At 38.0% G+C, this 17,139-nt stretch overlaps 2 protein-coding genes across 4 annotated transcripts in view; one reads left to right on the plus strand and one right to left on the minus strand.

Moving 5' to 3' along the window:
- The window catches only part of GSTCD (glutathione S-transferase C-terminal domain containing), a 134,326-nt gene extending 123,324 nt beyond the window's left edge, over positions 1-11,002 (minus strand). Inside the window, exons 1-3 of the mRNA XM_032633633.1 lie at positions 10,785-11,002; positions 1,932-2,372; positions 857-1,324 (exon numbers count right to left, since the gene is read on the minus strand). Of these exons, the coding sequence (XP_032489524.1) occupies positions 857-1,324; positions 1,932-2,351 (888 nt within the window). The 5' untranslated portion in view covers positions 2,352-2,372; positions 10,785-11,002. The remainder of the gene's footprint in view (positions 1-856; positions 1,325-1,931; positions 2,373-10,784) is intronic.
- A 43-nt stretch (positions 11,003-11,045) lies between these two features.
- INTS12 (integrator complex subunit 12) overlaps positions 11,046-17,139 on the plus strand; it is a 34,127-nt gene continuing 28,033 nt past the window's right edge. The window contains exon 1 of one of the 3 annotated variants that reach the window (XM_032633282.1): positions 11,046-11,159. The gene's annotated coding sequence lies outside the window, so the exon portion shown is untranslated. Of the gene's footprint in view, positions 11,228-17,139 lie in introns of all 3 variants that reach the window. The other 2 variants (XM_032633286.1, XM_032633284.1) reach the window with 2 other exon arrangements.

The raw sequence follows: 17,139 nt of genomic DNA on the forward strand, positions 1-17,139 counted from the left end.
AAAATGCCAATTGGTTAATGCCACCTCACTTATTAGTGAAGCCTGGTCCCCAAATATATAGATTTTCGTTAGAAATCTCTTCTCATCTGTCAGTAGAGATGCCTGAAGTGTTGGTGATATATAATCAAAATGAAATCTAATATCTGATTCCTTAGTAAGGGAAATGGTGAAATACTTCAAAGTGAGAAAAATGCAGTTCTGGAAAACCAACTGGAAAGCTGCAGAGAGCTCTAGCTTCCCATGTTCACTCTGATACTACTTTTACCTTGTCCTTTTTCCCTCCACAGGCAGAAAAAAAATACATACATACATACACTTATATATGTATATATATAAATATGTATATATATGTACACACACATATATATACACACACATATACATATATGTGTACCTGAAAAAGGAAACTTTCCTTATATAATCTCCCACAGCATTGAATAGTACTGCCAGCTATGTAACATAACAGAGACGAGGGTAAAATATTTCTGATTTAAAAATATCTAACATAATGAAATTAGCATTTGAAGAGACTACATAATTATAAAATATAGCTGACAAGAGTCTTTAGTATTTTAATACTGGAACCTCTAGTATTAGAAGGTGATCACCACAGCATTTTAAAATTAATAATCATAAAAAATGCTGTTTTTAGCAACTCAAAACTAAAAGTCATAATAATTACTAACATGTATTGAAGGCACTATTATCATCTCTATTTTACATATAAGAAAACGGAGACAGATATTAATAACTTGCCCAGAAGCATAATGGTATTAAGAAATGAAATAGGGACTCAAACCTGGGCAGTTTATAGACTGAAACATACAGCAATGTATCCACTCCTGATAAACCTTACCAAAAAATGATGGATACAGGGCAAGAGCACAATATCTGCCAAAGTGAAGTACAGGCCTTCTACAAACACATGGTCCAGAGGCGGAAGGTCAGAAGCTTTCGCTTTTCTGACATGAGCTGGCTCCCTGTTGGCAGAAGCTGGTTCCTCATGTACTGTGAGCTTTGAAAATGCCACTCTCAGTTCCAGGCTCACCGATGAAGAGTCCACCTCTTCAGATGTTTCCTGTCTATCGACCTTGCTCTTCGTTTCTTCCTTAGAAAGGGAAGGCCTAACCCCAGCAGCCTTCTGCTGCTTCAGCTTCTGCCGCCGGAGTTTGTCATCATTATGTACCCTAACGGGCTCACTAAGCTTCTTCTCAAGCTCTAGTATTTCGGCAGGGATAGGTGGGGGCTGGTCAGAAGATTCTTTGAGAAAATTCTCAGTAGCTAAAGGGATGGTAAGTTCGCATAGCCTGGTCCACTGACTAACCTGCAAAACAAAACAAGAAATGAAAGGATTCTTTACTTTCAACATAGCTTGAAGAAAAATAACTTTCTATTGGGAAATAAGACCGGTTTAGAGAATTTAAGTCTTGAGCTAAACCATCTCTGGGCTAGGCTTTTACGCTCTATCAAGAGACATTACAGTGCTTCAGAAGTGATAACATTAAACAATGGAGGTTCAGCATTCCTGTATCTGGAATATATGCTATTCTCCTGTGTCCACTTACCGAATAAATCCTCACTTCCCAAAGCCTTTAAAGTACACTCCCCCTAAAAAAGCTCAGTTTCCGAAACACTGCTACTTTGAGCTCCTGTTCATATGTAAAATTTGCTTTAAAAATCCTCAACGTAATTAAAAGGTAAAGAAAAAAAAAAAAGAGAAATCTTTCCCTAAAAATAATGTCTCTAAACCTCATAAATTAAATCTTAAATTCTTATCTTCCAATACTGCGCTGAAATATCGGTATATTGGTTACTGTAGTTTCTTTTAAGTAAATTAAATTTTATTTTCCAACAGAAAGTTCAAATAAATATTCAAGTGAATGTGTTGTCACTTATGGCTTTAAATAACAGAAAAGAGACATTATACTTACTTCAGCACAGGCTTTCAAGCAAGTCTTCTTAAAACCCAGAAGTTCCAAAATTTCCTTCTTTGAGGGGTCTGCTTCATATGATTTCTGGATTATGTGTCTCAGAACAACAGCAAGTCCTGCTCTACAGAAATTGTCTGGTCTTTCTACTACTGCAGGTAAACAGCAACTCTGGACTATTGGTGGAAGCTCTTGCCTTGAAATAACCTGTATTTCAACATCCTCCGACAGTACACTTTTAAGTAGTGAAATGCCTGTGCTTTCTCCAGTGAGGACTAAGCAAACTTTAAAGATTTTGCAGTCACAGTATGATAACAAAAATAAAGTTATAGACGTATGAAGAGGAAAGATGCACCCTTCTTTTTGGTGAGAAAAGTCCAAGTATAGATATTCTTCTGTAAGACTTTTCTTAATGCCTTTCATTTTCTTCTTTCATTGGGTTACCTGAAGCATAAATTGAAGTGGTTATAGGTCTTAGAATATAGCAATTGCAAAGCTAAAATAAAAGATGAACATTTTAAAAACATTTTCTAGAAATCAGCAGGGATTTGTGATAGATATGATTCTACAAGAATTGGTTCTTGGAACGAATAAATGGCTTCCAAAAGAAAGATTCCTACCCTGTCCAATTAACTAGTCTTAAGGGTGATTTTATATCCAGCTCCTTTAAAAAGAGCATACCTCAGGTGCTTGGCAATAGAACTCTCCCAGTCAAGTATTGATACTTTGGGGTCTCACTACAGGTGAGAACAAAAGATGAATAGAATGGGACATAAGAAATAACCAAGAATACCTAGAGTTGTCTGGGGATAATAGCTCTGAGAAGCTTGATGAATACTGCTTGTTTTATGCCCCTAAAATATAATAATTGAGGGGGGGATATATTCATTCTCTCACAAGAAATGGATTCTCCCAAAGTGGATTTTGATATGTGATGAGCTATTGTATGCTGAATCACAATAGAAAAAAATATTTGAAATTCTCCATAACTTAGATGTTGATAACTGAGATATCTCAAAGTTAACATGTCCAAAATCAAGTTTCTTATTTTCTCCCTATGCCCAAAACCTGTTCCTCATGTATCTTCCCCATTTCAGTTAATGGAACACCATCCTTCAGCTCTTCAGGCCAAAAACCTGGACAATCATTTTAAATTACTCTTTTCTTTCACACCCCCATAACTAATCCATTAAAAATTTATTTTGGCACTACATTCAATATATACCTAGAATCTGATTATTTCATTCCATCTTCATTGCTTCCACTGTGATCCAAACCACCATCACCTTTCTTCTTAATTATAGCAATTGCTTCCTAACCCTGCTTTCCATCCTCTAGTCTATTCTCAACATAGTAGCAAAAATGATACTGTTAAAAATGAAATAAAATCATGTCACTTCTCTGCTCAAGCGCTCTAATGTCTTCCTTTCCTACTCAGAGAAAAGGCAAAGCTCCTGCAATGGTCTACAAAGATCTCCTTGATCTAATTCTCTTTGTCTCTTTGTCCATCTCATCAGCTCTCATCTTCGCTCACTGCTACAGCAAAAGTGGCTTGTTGTTCCTCTAAATCACTAGGTACATTCCCACCTCAGTGCCTTGGCACTTGATATTTCTAGTGCCTAGAACACATCCATACCTCCTTTAAGTACCTACTCAAATATCAACTTTTTGAGATGTTCCCTGGCTACTGTATTTAACTTGCAAACCCCAACTCCCACTTTTCCTGAAAAAACACTTCCATCCCCTTCTATGCTTTTCTTCACAGCACTTATTACTATTGTAACATACTACGTTATCTATTTTGGTCTTAGCCCAATAGAATGTTCCATGAGAGTACAAATTTTTATTCACTGCTATGCTAAAACAGGACCTGCTATATGTATATATGTGTATATGTATATATATGTGTGTGTGTGTGTGTGTATATATATATATATATATATATAGTCAAGAAATATTGAGTGAATGCATGGACGAATAGACATGTTGGTTATTTTAAAGATGCAAACATACACAACCTTGTGGTCAAATTATTTTATTTTATTTTTTTTTTGTGGTCAAATTATTGATGGGTGTTTTCAAGTCACAATCCTTAAGACTTTTGTCAATTATGACTTTTTGTTTGATTTCTACATTTCCTGGGTCTAAAATTCCCCATGTTCTAATACATAAATCAAAATTCCCAAACTGACACTAGATGGCACTCTTTAAAAGCATTCGCCATGTAACAGGAAAATGGTATATTGGAGAAAAAATTATTTTAAATTATTTAAAAATTATGTTAAAAGCCTTTAAAAAGTACACATGCAACTCTTTCTTTTAAGTGTATTTGAAATGTTAGTGCACCTGAATTTTAGGGTGCTAAAATTTACTAAATTTCCTTTATATTCTAAATTCCTTAGATTTTTTTTTTAATCAAAAGCAAAATAGTTAAGTACTCTTTAATCATCTTGGTCCTCAACTTTTTTATTAAAGGGCTAATAATCCATTATAACAAAGAGATATAGTTAGTAAAGTACTGTCGTGGAAAACTTCTTGATAATGCAAGTGATCACCAGTGTTTTATACTTCTTTTGTTAAAACATAACAGATCTGCACCATGGTTTGTTACTTATTTAAAAGATTATCTAAGGGTAAATTATTTCATGTAATTTAAAAGCAACAACACTGTAACCCATGGAAACCATTTTCTCCCTGAGCTAACTTAATTACCTTTTGGATTTTTTTTTTCCTCCACCTAGAGCTGATTTTAAAACAAAATATTAAAGGGCATTTGTTAAAGCTCACAGGCAAAAGAAACCAACATTTTGTAGAAAATCGATAGTCTCTTTGGAGAGCTTATCCCTATATATCTATTGCTGATTAATTTACCAATCCTCTTAACTCCCTTTGTTGACAGTGAGATGCTATAAAGAAGATCCCTAAATGTTTCCCCAATAAGCAGATTTGAAAGAAAACATAATCGATTTCCTCATTTGCCCAGCAGTCTAGGAAATAGTAATTAGAGACTAGTCCTGCTAACACTTAAAAAAAACACACACACAAACAAAAAACTAAAAACATCATACTATTTTACAGCTTTTGATTTAGGATATGCAGAAACATTTTTTAAAAAATTAGAGTACGTGTATATTTGCCACTTCCCAATCCACATAAGAACCTTGAGAATTAACTTTTACACATTCTAGAAACTTTTTTTGCTGTGAGCACTTAATAAATGCTAAATGTCAACAAAATAGAATAGCAATAATCTGCCCTTGGAGACATCTAAAAATTAATGAGATGCCTAAGAGAAAATGCAACGTACTGTTGATTCTTTTTAAAGATTTTATTTTTGATGTGGACCATTTTTAAAGTCTTTATTGGATTTGTTACAATATTGCTTCTGTTTCAAGTTTTGGTTTTTTGGCCGCAAGGCATGTGGAACCTTAGCTCCTGACCAGGGATCGAACTGGCACTCCCTGCATTGGAAGGTGAAGTCTTAACCACTGGCCCGACAGGGAAGTCCCAGTACTGTTGATTCTTAACATAATTTATTTCTTTAAATATAGATGTTGGGTTTTTTTTTTCTTCCCCTTGAAGATTAAAAATGTTACTTAATGATCTTAGAGTTAAAAAAAAATTACTCTCCCTGGGCAATTTCTCCACATTAAATACTACTGTAATTTCAAAAATAAATATTAAGTATTAGCAAACCTGTACAAATTTGATATTTGGTTTTGGCTTGTACTATGTCTTTAATTTTTCAAGAAAGTAGAACACAGTTTTTGCTTAAAGTCTGCAAATACCCTCAAAAGAAACCTTCTTTTTTTTTTTCTTCTTCTCCAGTTCTACCTAGAGAATTTCTTATTTTATTACTTTTATGTCATGAGCTTTAAAAAAGGTAGGTTTTGTAGAATCATCCCCTAGGTCTCCAACACACAGAGCTGGGGGCATAGCTCTTAGTCCAGACTACATTCCTGCCAAGCACAGAAGTGCTGTATGTCATTTGCTCTTTCTCAGCTTTGACAGGTGCCACACTGCAACTGTTCCTGTGATGGACTGAGAAAGCAGCAGACAACACCACAAACGTGAGATACTGAACAGAGCTGATGGAGTGTGCATCTCCTCCCTGGAAAGGCCAGCCTGCTTGGGAATGTTGCAGAGGGAATAAAAACAGGTAAAAAGAAAATACTTAAGCCTTGGTTTCATTATTTGGGAATCTTTAAAGATATTTTTCAACAAATGAAGTAGTCACAGGTTTAATTAGGAATTTAATCTTTTTTTTTTATTCTCATTCCAATTAATATATCTTGGTGTTGATAAAATGAAACATTTCACACATGAAAGGGGAAATGAGTTTTATAGGTGTTTTCTTATCTAAAACCATTTTACTACTTTACTCCTTGCATATGTATATAGAGAGAGAAAGAAAAAAATACCATAAATAAGTATGAAAATAAGCATACTTCTCTGGAAGCTGGAAAAATAAAACTTTTGTGCTCAAAATTCAAGTCTGGATCTATGGCAACTAAATATTACATAATAGATAAATAAGTTATATATTATATATAAAGACCAAAAAGTGCACAACTGCAACTAAATATTAACCAGTTGATTTTTTTTTTTTTTCTTTTGGTACACGGGCCTCTCACTGTTGTGGCCTCTCCCGTTGCGGAGCACAGGCTCCGGACGCGCAGGCACAGCGGCCATGGCTCACGGGCCCAGCCGCTCCACGGCATGTGGGATCTTCCTGGACCAGGGCACGAACCCGTGTCCCCTGAATTGGCAGGCAGACTCTGGACCACTGCGCCACTAGGGAAGCCCTGATTGTTTTTCTTTAAATAAGAAATTATCACTGGGCCTGGGATTTGATAGGAGCTTAATAAATGTTAAATGAACAAAGAATACAACTCTAAATAATATTATGTACATTTTATTGTCCACCAGCTATGTGCTAAGCACACAGAACTTTTGTGCACTACTTCAATCCTAATAATCCTTAAAAGTACATTTTACTCCCACTACATAGATAAGTACTGTACTTCAATCCAAAAGCATTATTTGAATCTATAAAGGGATCTTATTGGAAAACATTAAGGAATAGGTATTTTTCTAACATAAATAGCACTACTTTATAAACTTCATAAATTGAAGCATATTGCAATTTTATTACAGCAACAATTTCACCGGAGTGAAAATCATCAGAAATTATGTTATTCTAAGCAACCGTCCTTGATAAAAACCTCCATGCTAAAGGCAGAGTTATTTGACAATTCTCAGCACTGGATTAAGTTTTTTGATAGTTCCTTCCTAATTCCCTTTATTGGATCCTCCTCAGACCTCTTAGTGACCTGTAGCTCTGTACTTTACCCTATTCTCAACTTACACTCACCCCTCTGATGACTGGCTTTCAAAATTTGATCATGCCACACAATAAGAAATAAACCTTATAATGAAAGTCATTATACACTGAATAATACTGAAACAAAAGAATCACCAAGAAATATCCTACCACATGAGATATAACTGACAGTTCACTCTGCTTTTTCTTTCTTCTTCTCCAGGGCTGTTTCATTGTTTTTAATGTTGGTTAGTACTCACTAAAGTGATTCCGTGACCTATGGGCCACAACTTACACTACAACGGCACTACCCGAGGTGATTTGCAGTGCCATAGGGTTAAATATCATCTAAGACTCCTATACATGTATTCTACTTGACATCTTCACTTGGACATTTTTCTAAACCTGTTCCTCTTTCCTCAAGTAGTCCCCATTCTTGATAAAACAGCAATACCATTTACTTAGATGCTTGGGCCCATAATTCTGAAGTCTCACTCAACTCCTTTTTTCTCCCTCTTACCCTACTATTTCTACCTTTGAAATACATGCTAAATCTAACTTCTTAGCACCCCTACCAATAACACTTTAATCTAAGTCATCACTAGCTCTTACAAAGACTACTGCAAAAGCCCATTAACTATTTTCCTCCACTCAACACAACTGTCCATTCTGCAACTATAGTTAGGGTGATCCTTTAAAAACATAAATCAGACCATGTCTTCTGTTCACAACCATCCAATGGCTCCCCAGAACATTTAAAATAAAATCCAAATTTCCTATCATGGTCTCTAGGGCCTGATGTGACCCTAGCTGTGTTTCTTTTTTGACCTGATCTTCTGCCCCTCTTCCCTCTTGTTCACTTCCCTCCAGCCAGTTCTCCTTGCTGTTCTGGGAAGATGCCAGCAATGTCCCCACGCTTGAGAATTTTGGTACTTGCTATTCCCTCTGCCTAGAATGCTCTTCTCCAAGATATTCACATGGCTTGCTCCTTCATTTCACTGAGATCTCTGAATATTAACTCAGAGCAGTCTATCCTGAGAAAAAGGACTCCCATCACTTCCTAGCCCCTTATTCTGCTTTCTTTTTCTTTACGGCACTTTTTTTTTCCAGCTGTTATTCTAGATGTTTATTGGAATTATTAGGTCAATTATTTGAGAAACCCATACACTCATTCAACAAATATTTATTGAGTTTGCTACTATGTGCGAGGAATACAGCACTTATTACCTCACATATCTCCAATGCTGAAGAATACTCAAATTTTAGTTCAAGGAATGTTTAGTTCAAGCCTTAAATTATGCTTTATATTTCCAAACTTCTCAGGGAAAATAAGGGATCTGTGTTGAATTGAAAAGATTTTCTCCAACCAAATATTCAAAAAATCTGTTTGTTACTGAGGCTGAAAGCTGGGGAGTCACAAAATGCTGGAATATAAATGTGACACCCTAAGTCCACTTGAATATTAACTGCTTATATTGTACAGAATAAATAGTTCAAAGTAGTTTACAAATACAAAAAAATCACAAACTCTTATTTTTCTTAAAGATTCAAATTTAAATTTAAACCCATTAAAATTCCCCACTACATCAAATGTTCAACATTATGAATATTAGAACTTAGCTTGTGTTTTATACATAACAATAACAGTATTTGGTTGCAAATCTCACTACTTTCTTTCAATAATATAGATAAACAAAGAAAAGCCTGCCTCTACAGAGTTAGATAGCAGCTTATTACCTTAGATAGCAAAGTTTAAAAAAAGAAAGAAAAAACTGAGCCATTTCAGTGCTCACTACATTATGTAATGTGAGGACACACATCGTTAAGTCCTAGAGGACAAAATCCTATGATTAAAATTAGCTGCTTATCTGGGCAAGAAGTGAAAAAAAAAAAAAGTTTAAAAAAGCTTACTGTAACCTTAGCCATAAGGGAAGTGTGTCCTCTCTGGAGAATCAGGGAATCATCTGTTGCCATAGAATCATAATGCTTGCAGCTAAGCCTGACCTCAAAATTAACAGGGATCCACAGCATGAAATGCTAACGTGTTAGAAACATCGGCAAGCCTGAAATAAAATTACTGAATACCCACAGCAACCAATACCTGTGCTTATTATGAACTAAATGGTTTAAATTCTTGCTTTCCAAGTACTAATCATAACAGAATTCAGTAGGCTACTTTAAAAACTTGAAGATAAAAACAACATAAGCTAAGGAACTGTGTATGCTACCGATATTTTAGTTGACTGGCCTCAAAATTTGTTAAGTTTCAAAAAAAAATGTGTTAAGTTTCAAGGTCTGCTAAATTGTTGCTGTTACCCACTTGCATACTCAGTCTTTATTCTTATTTCAAATCACAGGTGATATAAAAGCTACAAAGTAAATACAGGTTAAAACAAAAATAAAAACAAACCCCCCAAGACCCTTGATGGGCCTTCTACTACAGCAGTTAAAGTTTGAGCTTTGTTTAAAGCAGGCAAACATGTAACAGAAGTGTAAAAAAATAAAAGAATTGATAAAATAAATGTCAAATCTCACTGAGTTTTTCAGATTTATTTTTGAAGTTAGGACTCTTAAAACAATGCCTTCAGGTATAACTCAAACATAATTTCAAATAAGTATGCTTAAGGCAATCCTTTCAGTAGTGTATATTCCCCACCAGGCAGCTGAAAAGTCACATAGCTTAATGTTTGATTTATTAGATATGATAGCAAATCACTCAGTTGTATTTATAACAAAGAATTTATTTTCACAATATTTAAGTGACCATGGTTAAAGTTTAAATTGTCACCACTAGTTTTTGCCAGCTTTTGCATTTTCTCCTTTAAACACTGTTTCTAGATAAGCTTAGAAAAAAGTAGTACTCTATCTTCTCTTATCAATAATTTAGCAGAAGACATATTATTAAATGCTGGCATTTTCTTGATATTCAAGAACTTATGACAAGGAATGGGATCATGGCATTAGGGGATCATGATGCTAAGAATAAAGAGGGGGAGTGGGGGAACAAGTCACCTAATCCCAAACCAGGTAGAGAAAGTACTCGTATCAGTAAACGTTTTGGAAGTCAAAGCAATTTTCATGTAAGTTAAACTCTAACTTTCTATAGAAATTTAAAACCAAAGTGAAACACTGCTTTGATGGTGTAACAGAAGCAAATGGCCCCAAATGAAGCAAGTTCATTAGGGTAACTGTTAAGTAGTATTCACATACAACTGCTTTCTCCAGTGAGGAAGGGCTGGAATAAAAAACTAAGTGGAAAAAAAAAAGTTAAAGCGCGATCCAAGAGGTCTTAAAACCACACCTAGCAGCAAATGGCAAACGACCCCACAGACTGCTGCAACTGGAAGCTGCTCCATGCCCCCATCAATAAAGGAAGCCACGGGGACTGGTCCTGGAAAAACTGAGAAGGGGCCCGGACCCCTCCACCCTTCCCGCCATTCCCCACATCCTCAATCCTGTTTCCCCAGATGCCAAGAGGCGGCTTTACGGCGTCTCAGGGACTGCGGAGCCGGCGGCCCGAGCGCCCTCCTTACCTGGTCGCAGAGGCGCGGCCAGGCAGGGAGGGTGCGTGAGCGTGTGGGCGACACGGACCGCTAGCGCATTCCCGCCCCGCCCGAGCCGGGTTTCCCAAGGCAGCTTCAGAAAGTCTTCGCCCGCGGGCCACACGGAGCCAAAGAAGCCGGGAAAGAAACAACGAAGGTCGCGCCAGGGAAGCAGCGGCCCCCGCAATCATTCATAATCCGGCGGACCGGAAGGAGTGGGTTACGTCACTTCCTACCGTCGCACAGCCAATACGTTCCCCGGTCGACCCTGCTGCGGGAACCTTTGTTTTTCCGCTCTCGGAGCCGGCAGCTGCCGGGAGCGGTTCGTGAGGCCACCGGGAACTGACGGGGCAGCGGGGCGGAGCGGTGAGTTGTTACCAGCTCACCGGCTCCCAGTCGACTCTGGGAGGCTCAAGACTTTTGCGAGGGGCGAGGTGGGAGTGTAGTTCCGTGCGGTCTTAGTTTCCTCGCTCCCTGTGGGGACACCTCGTAATTTGCAGGCGGTCGAGTGCCCAGGATGACCGCTCTCCCCTTAAGTGAGGGTGGTGCTTCCTCGGAGGTTGTGGCGGGCTGGGGCACGCGGACCGGGGGCACACGGACCGAGGGCACAGCCCCAGGGACTAGGTCCTTGGAACCCTGTCTCCGACCTTCCTCGGAAGGTTTTGGCGACTTCTCTCGACAGCTCTCTCTGTCGGCCTCTCACCTTCTCTCGAGCTCACTTGTCAAGGACCTTCCCCTGTGCTAGGCCTTGGGTGTGTTATGACTTTGATCAAAAAAGATTGGCAGTCCTTGTCTGAGTGTCTCTGGTCGCTCTTCAGATTCACTATCACTTGGTTGGTTTGGAATCAGGGTCTTTCCGCTTCCCTTATGTTTCCGGACGTATGCCTAAGGTTTCAGTGTAATCCAGGGTCAGGAACTCAGTGAGGGAATGAAAAGGGCAGCATCTTTAAAAGGTTGTTTATTAGAATGGGTTGCAAGAGCTTGCAAAGACATAAAGGGCAAAGCTTTCTAGAGCCGTTATGTGATGGCAACCCTAATATTGCACTCTGCGTGAACAGGGTCGATTTCCTTCATCTCGTTCACGTGCAGATGATCAACTTTAGACTTCTTTTAAGATTCGCATATAGGGTGGGAAATGAGATCTAGAGGAAAGAATATATTTATATATGAGTACCCAATTTGGGTTGGAGAAATCACAGAAGCCCTAGAAAGTGACATTTAAACGAAACCTAGTTCATTCACTCTACAAATACTTTGGAGAATCTGTGAAGTTCCAAGCACTAGGTATATAACTGAATAAAACAAGTTCCTGCTTGCATGGAGTTTACAGTCTAGTGGGATTAATGAATTTAAATCGGATCAAGGATTGGGAAGAGAGTATTGCAGATAGGGACATTGTACAAGTCCCCAGTCATGAAAGAGGTGTTTTTGTTTTGTATTGCTTTTCTTTTTTTTTTTTTGATGTTTGAGGGTTTGTGGGGAGGGGCAGTTAGGTGGGGATGGCTTAGAATTTCTTTTTTATTGCTTTTTGTGAAGAGATTTTGGACATGATTAGAATTGTGTAGAAGAAGAGGAAAGACCTTTATACTTTGATCTCTATTAATTCCAAAGCCATTATTTTGTGGTACTTTGCAGAATAGCGAAGTGGTAGGCAAAAAAGAGAGTCTCTCCCCTTAAAGTACTCAGAGTGTTATAGAGAATGTACAAATGTACAAAAAAAGAGTGTGGTTCAAGGTAGAAAGTTCCATTACCATGAGAATGCATTTTGAGATATCCTAGGAGGACAAGATTAGTTGTATAGGGGGTAGAGAGGAACACAGTAGCTGTGAGTAAAGTTCTCATGAGAAGGAGTATTTGAACTGGGACTTGATAGCATTTGGAAATATAAAAATGGGTTATAAGCTTGTCAGAAAAAATGAGTAGAATTAGCAAGCCCAGCTAATGGCTCTGTACTACAGAAGGTCTGGGGATGAAGAAGTAAAGTTTTTGTGCCAGTTACTGAATCTTTTTAAATGGTAGGCCAAGAAATTCGGCTTTATTTTAAAGGCAGTGGGAAGACTTAATTTTTGAGGAAAAAAAATGAAAACAGAAAGAAAGGAAAGAAGGAAGAAAAAAAATGTGTTGTAGTAACATTAATATGGCAACAGTGTTGAAGTCAAGAATAACTAGATTGTTGCTATAGTACAAAAGGCAAATAACAACCTGAATCTGAATAGTAACTGTGGAAATGAAAAACAGGAATAAATGTGAGAAACGTTGCAGAGTCAGAATTCACAGGAAAGGCCTGCTGATTGTTTAGATATAAGGAATTGGGGAGGACTCAGTGAGGCAGAGATTTAGGCCTCAGACCCGATTAATGGAGATTGTGTCATTTATTGAAAGAAAGTGCAGGACAGGGAACTTTTGGGGGAAGATATTCATAATCTCAATTTCAATCATAACTGAATTTGAGATACCATTAAGGCAACCAGGTACACATGTTTACTAAGCAGTTGGAATTGTGGGGGTTGAGCTTAATAGAGATTGGAATGGGGATAAACGTGAAATCAAGTTGAAAACATGATATATATAAGATTACCACAGAAGAAATTGGTAGCAGAACTAAAGAAAATAGACAAGAATAGCTACTTGGGCAATACCAAGAGCAATGGGGATGAAGAGATGACCCAGAGAAAGAGTAGCCAGAGATAGAAAAAGAAAACCAGGAAAGCTGAGTATTACTCGTGGAGGAGGAAGATTTTTGAAAGAGAAAGTGAATAACATGTATTCACTTGGCCAGCATTTACTGAGTGCCTGCTATCTGCCAGGCACTCTGTTACAAACAGGGATTACAGCAGTAGGTAAGGTCAGTGCTGGCCCTCATGGAACATACATTCTAGTGAGAAAGACAAACCCTGTTTACACAATTTACAGTGTAATAGCTGTGACTTGTAAATACAGGATGTTTTAGGACCATATAACAGTAAGACTCCTTATTTTGTTAGGGGAATGTACAGAAAAAAATTGAGACGAGAAGGGTGAATAAGATGAGGCAAGGGACGCTTTCTACTAAAGAGCTGGGGTAAGAAAGAGTATATGTTGAAAGATTTGAAATAAGTCATGTGGTTACAATAGAAAGTGGGAATAGCTTGAGATACTAAGTAACATTTAATGAGCAATTGTACTCTGTGCCAGGTACTGTTGTAACTGCTTTACATGTATTACCAGATCATGTAGGGCATTAGAGACCTTTTTAAGAATCTTGTTCTTTAACCTTTGGACAGTATGAAGTGAAAAGGAGTATCTTAAGCAAGTGGATGATATAAAAATATTTGGAAAGGCGCAAGAGTGATTTTGAGTTTTTTCTTTTTTTTTTCTTTGGCTGCATTGGGTCTTTGTTGTTGGCGTGGGCTTTCTCTAGTTGCAGCGAGCAGGAGCTACTCTTCTTTGCAGTGCACGGGCTTCGCATTGCAGTGGCTTCTCTTGTTGCGGAGCACGGGCTATAGGCACGCGGGCTTCAGTAGTTGTGATACGTGGGCTCAGTAGTTGTGGCTCACGGGCTCTAGAGTGCAGGCTCATGAGCTGTGGTGCAGGGGCTTAGTTGCTCCATGGCATGTGGGATCTTCCTGGACCAGGGCTCGAACCCATGTCCCTGCATTGGCAGGTGGATTCTTAACCACTATGCCTCCAGGGAAGTCCCAATTGTGGGGTTCTGATTAAGCTCTTACAGTGGGCCAGATAATAGCTGCATGATGGTAGCTTGGTCTAGGGTGTGGTAATAAGGATTGAAAGAGGTAGGTGAATTTGAAATATATATAAGAGGTTTGGTGATTGAATGGGAGGCAGGAGTTGAAGTGGAAGGAGTTAAAGCTGATTCTCAGGTTTCTGGCTGGAGCAATGGGATAAGTATCATTTGAGAAAGGGAAGATTAGGGGAAGAACTGGTTGAGAGAAGAGTTTATGAGTGTCTCTGTTAGGGGCATGTTGAATAGGCGGCACCAGTGAGATATCCAGGTCAAGCTGGCAGTTGAATCTTGGAAGAGATGCATGGGCTGGAGAGATAAATATATAATTACTGGCAAAAGGGTATAGGTCAGATTGTCTAGGGCAGTAATTCTGAAACGTTTAGAGTAGATCAGAACCATCTGGAAGATTTAATGCAAATTTCTCGGCCTCACTCCCAGAGTGTTTTCATTAGTAGCTATGGTTGTGGAGACCGAGAGTTTGAATTCCTAACAGGTTCCCAGGTGATGCCTGTTGCTGCTGATCCAAAGGGGACATTTTGAGAAGAAGGTGTAAAGTGAAAGAAGAGACCCAGAACCTAATCTTGAGCAACTCATTTTTGATTCCTCAAGATTGTTGAGGAATCTACAAAGAAGACCAAGAAAGAAGTAGGAGGAAAAAATAGTATTTATTATACTTACCTGACTAAGGCTGTGAATACTTTGGTGAAAATATTTCCATGGTATGGTGGCACAAAGGCCAAATTGCAGGAAATGCTATATAAGCAGAAGGAGTAAAGAAAAAGTATAAAATGTAGGAGAAGTTTTGCTCTAAAATGAAGAAGATAGGATAGAAGATATTTAAAGGTCAATGAAAAGATGCCAGTAGAAAGAAAGAGGCCGGGGGAGGGAGGTTTGTGAGTGGCGGAGAAGGCACAGGAATAGTTTATAGCTCAAAGTTTCAGGGGGGAGGAAAAAGATAGGTTCCAGGCATAGGTGGCATTACATGGAGAGCCACCTTCTTATTTAAAAGGTGGGAAAGAGGAAAGGATTGGAGCAGGTATATTTGTAGATGTGTCAGAAAGTTGATTTAGTTCCTCTCTGACAGTTTCTGTTTTCTCTGTGAAGTAGATGAGGACATCTACTAAGATAGAGAAGCAGTTTCAAGGAAAATGGAGAAAATGTGACTGGTCTTTGCAGAAAGTGGGGAAGTGAGTTGACCAGAGAAACATGATAGGATTGCTAAATTGTGTTGAGTGCCTAGGTGGGATTAGTGACTCTGAAGATAACAGAGTGTATGTATTCCTCTCAGCTGCACTTAGATTTTGGGTGCAGGCAGGGAGAAGGTAAATAGGATGGATGACTATAAAGTAGTCGAAACTGAACTATGGGACAAGGATGCTTAGAGTGCTAAAAGAGAGTCTTTGAAAGGCTGGACGGACCATGAAGGATAAAAAGGATGGAGAAAACAGATGATTTTTTAGAAGTAGGAATTTCTGTGTTACTTATATACATTTACTGTATATAACTAAGTTATATAAGTCTTAGCTCCTAACGTGAGCTAAGACTTTGTTCCCACCAACACCACTATTGCCACCTTCCCAGGCCATTGACATTTTTTAAAGTGGTGATTATTATTAGTTTTCTGCATTCTTCTTTTTTTAAAGCAACATCTAGATTTGAAATTAAATCTACGTTTAAAGCATTAAATTTCTGTGTATATTTGTATCTATATCTACACACACCTAGGACTTTGTTTTCTAGAATTCTAATCCACAATAAGAAAGCTCCTTTACAATCTATTTTGATCATGAGTTTTAGAATATACAGGAAAGAACTATATAGAAGTAACATGATTTGGTGTAACTCCTGGAAAATATTCTTGGAAATAATAAAGGAGATAAAGTGACAAATTTATACCACAGTTGCTGACCTCTTTAGGACTTCAGTAGCAGGAAATAAATTGCTTTCACTATTCAGTAGTCCCCCCTTATCCATGTGGGATATGTTCCAAGACTCCCAGTGGATGCCTGAAACCATGGATAGTACCAAACCCTATATATACTGGGTTTTTTCCTATACATACATACCTGTGATAAAGTTTTGTGAATAAATTAGGCACAGTAAGAGATTAACAACAATAACTAATAATAAAGTAGAATGATTATAACAACATATTATAATAAAAGTTATGTGAACATGGTCTCTCTCCTCAGGTTCTTCAACTCTGCCAGAAATGTGGCAGTGGCTTCTTCATTGGCAGACACAGCCTCTCCAGTAATTTTTATATTTTTCAGTCTAAACCTATTCCTGAATCTGTGTAACCATCCTTTATTTGCAGTAAATGGCTTGGTGTCACTCATTTCAGGGGATCTCTTGCTGAAGTTTTTGTAGATGTTCAATGTTTTCTGGCCCAACATATTGCTGTCAGTTGGAACATATACTGTTCATGTCCTCCATCCACAAATTTAATGCCTTTTCCATTCTAACTAAGCACTTATGCACTGTGGCTATAACTTTTGCACTCTGAGGTACGACAGCAAAACTAGCACAAATTTTCCTTCTTCACAATTTCACAGATAGAAGACTCGTTCTTACCATAAATTTTAGCAACCTCAGCATATGAGCATACAGTTTTTTTCTTAC

Source organism: Phocoena sinus, chromosome 5 (assembly GCF_008692025.1).
Source record: "Phocoena sinus isolate mPhoSin1 chromosome 5, mPhoSin1.pri, whole genome shotgun sequence".
Classification (NCBI taxonomy): Eukaryota; Metazoa; Chordata; class Mammalia; order Artiodactyla; family Phocoenidae; genus Phocoena; species Phocoena sinus.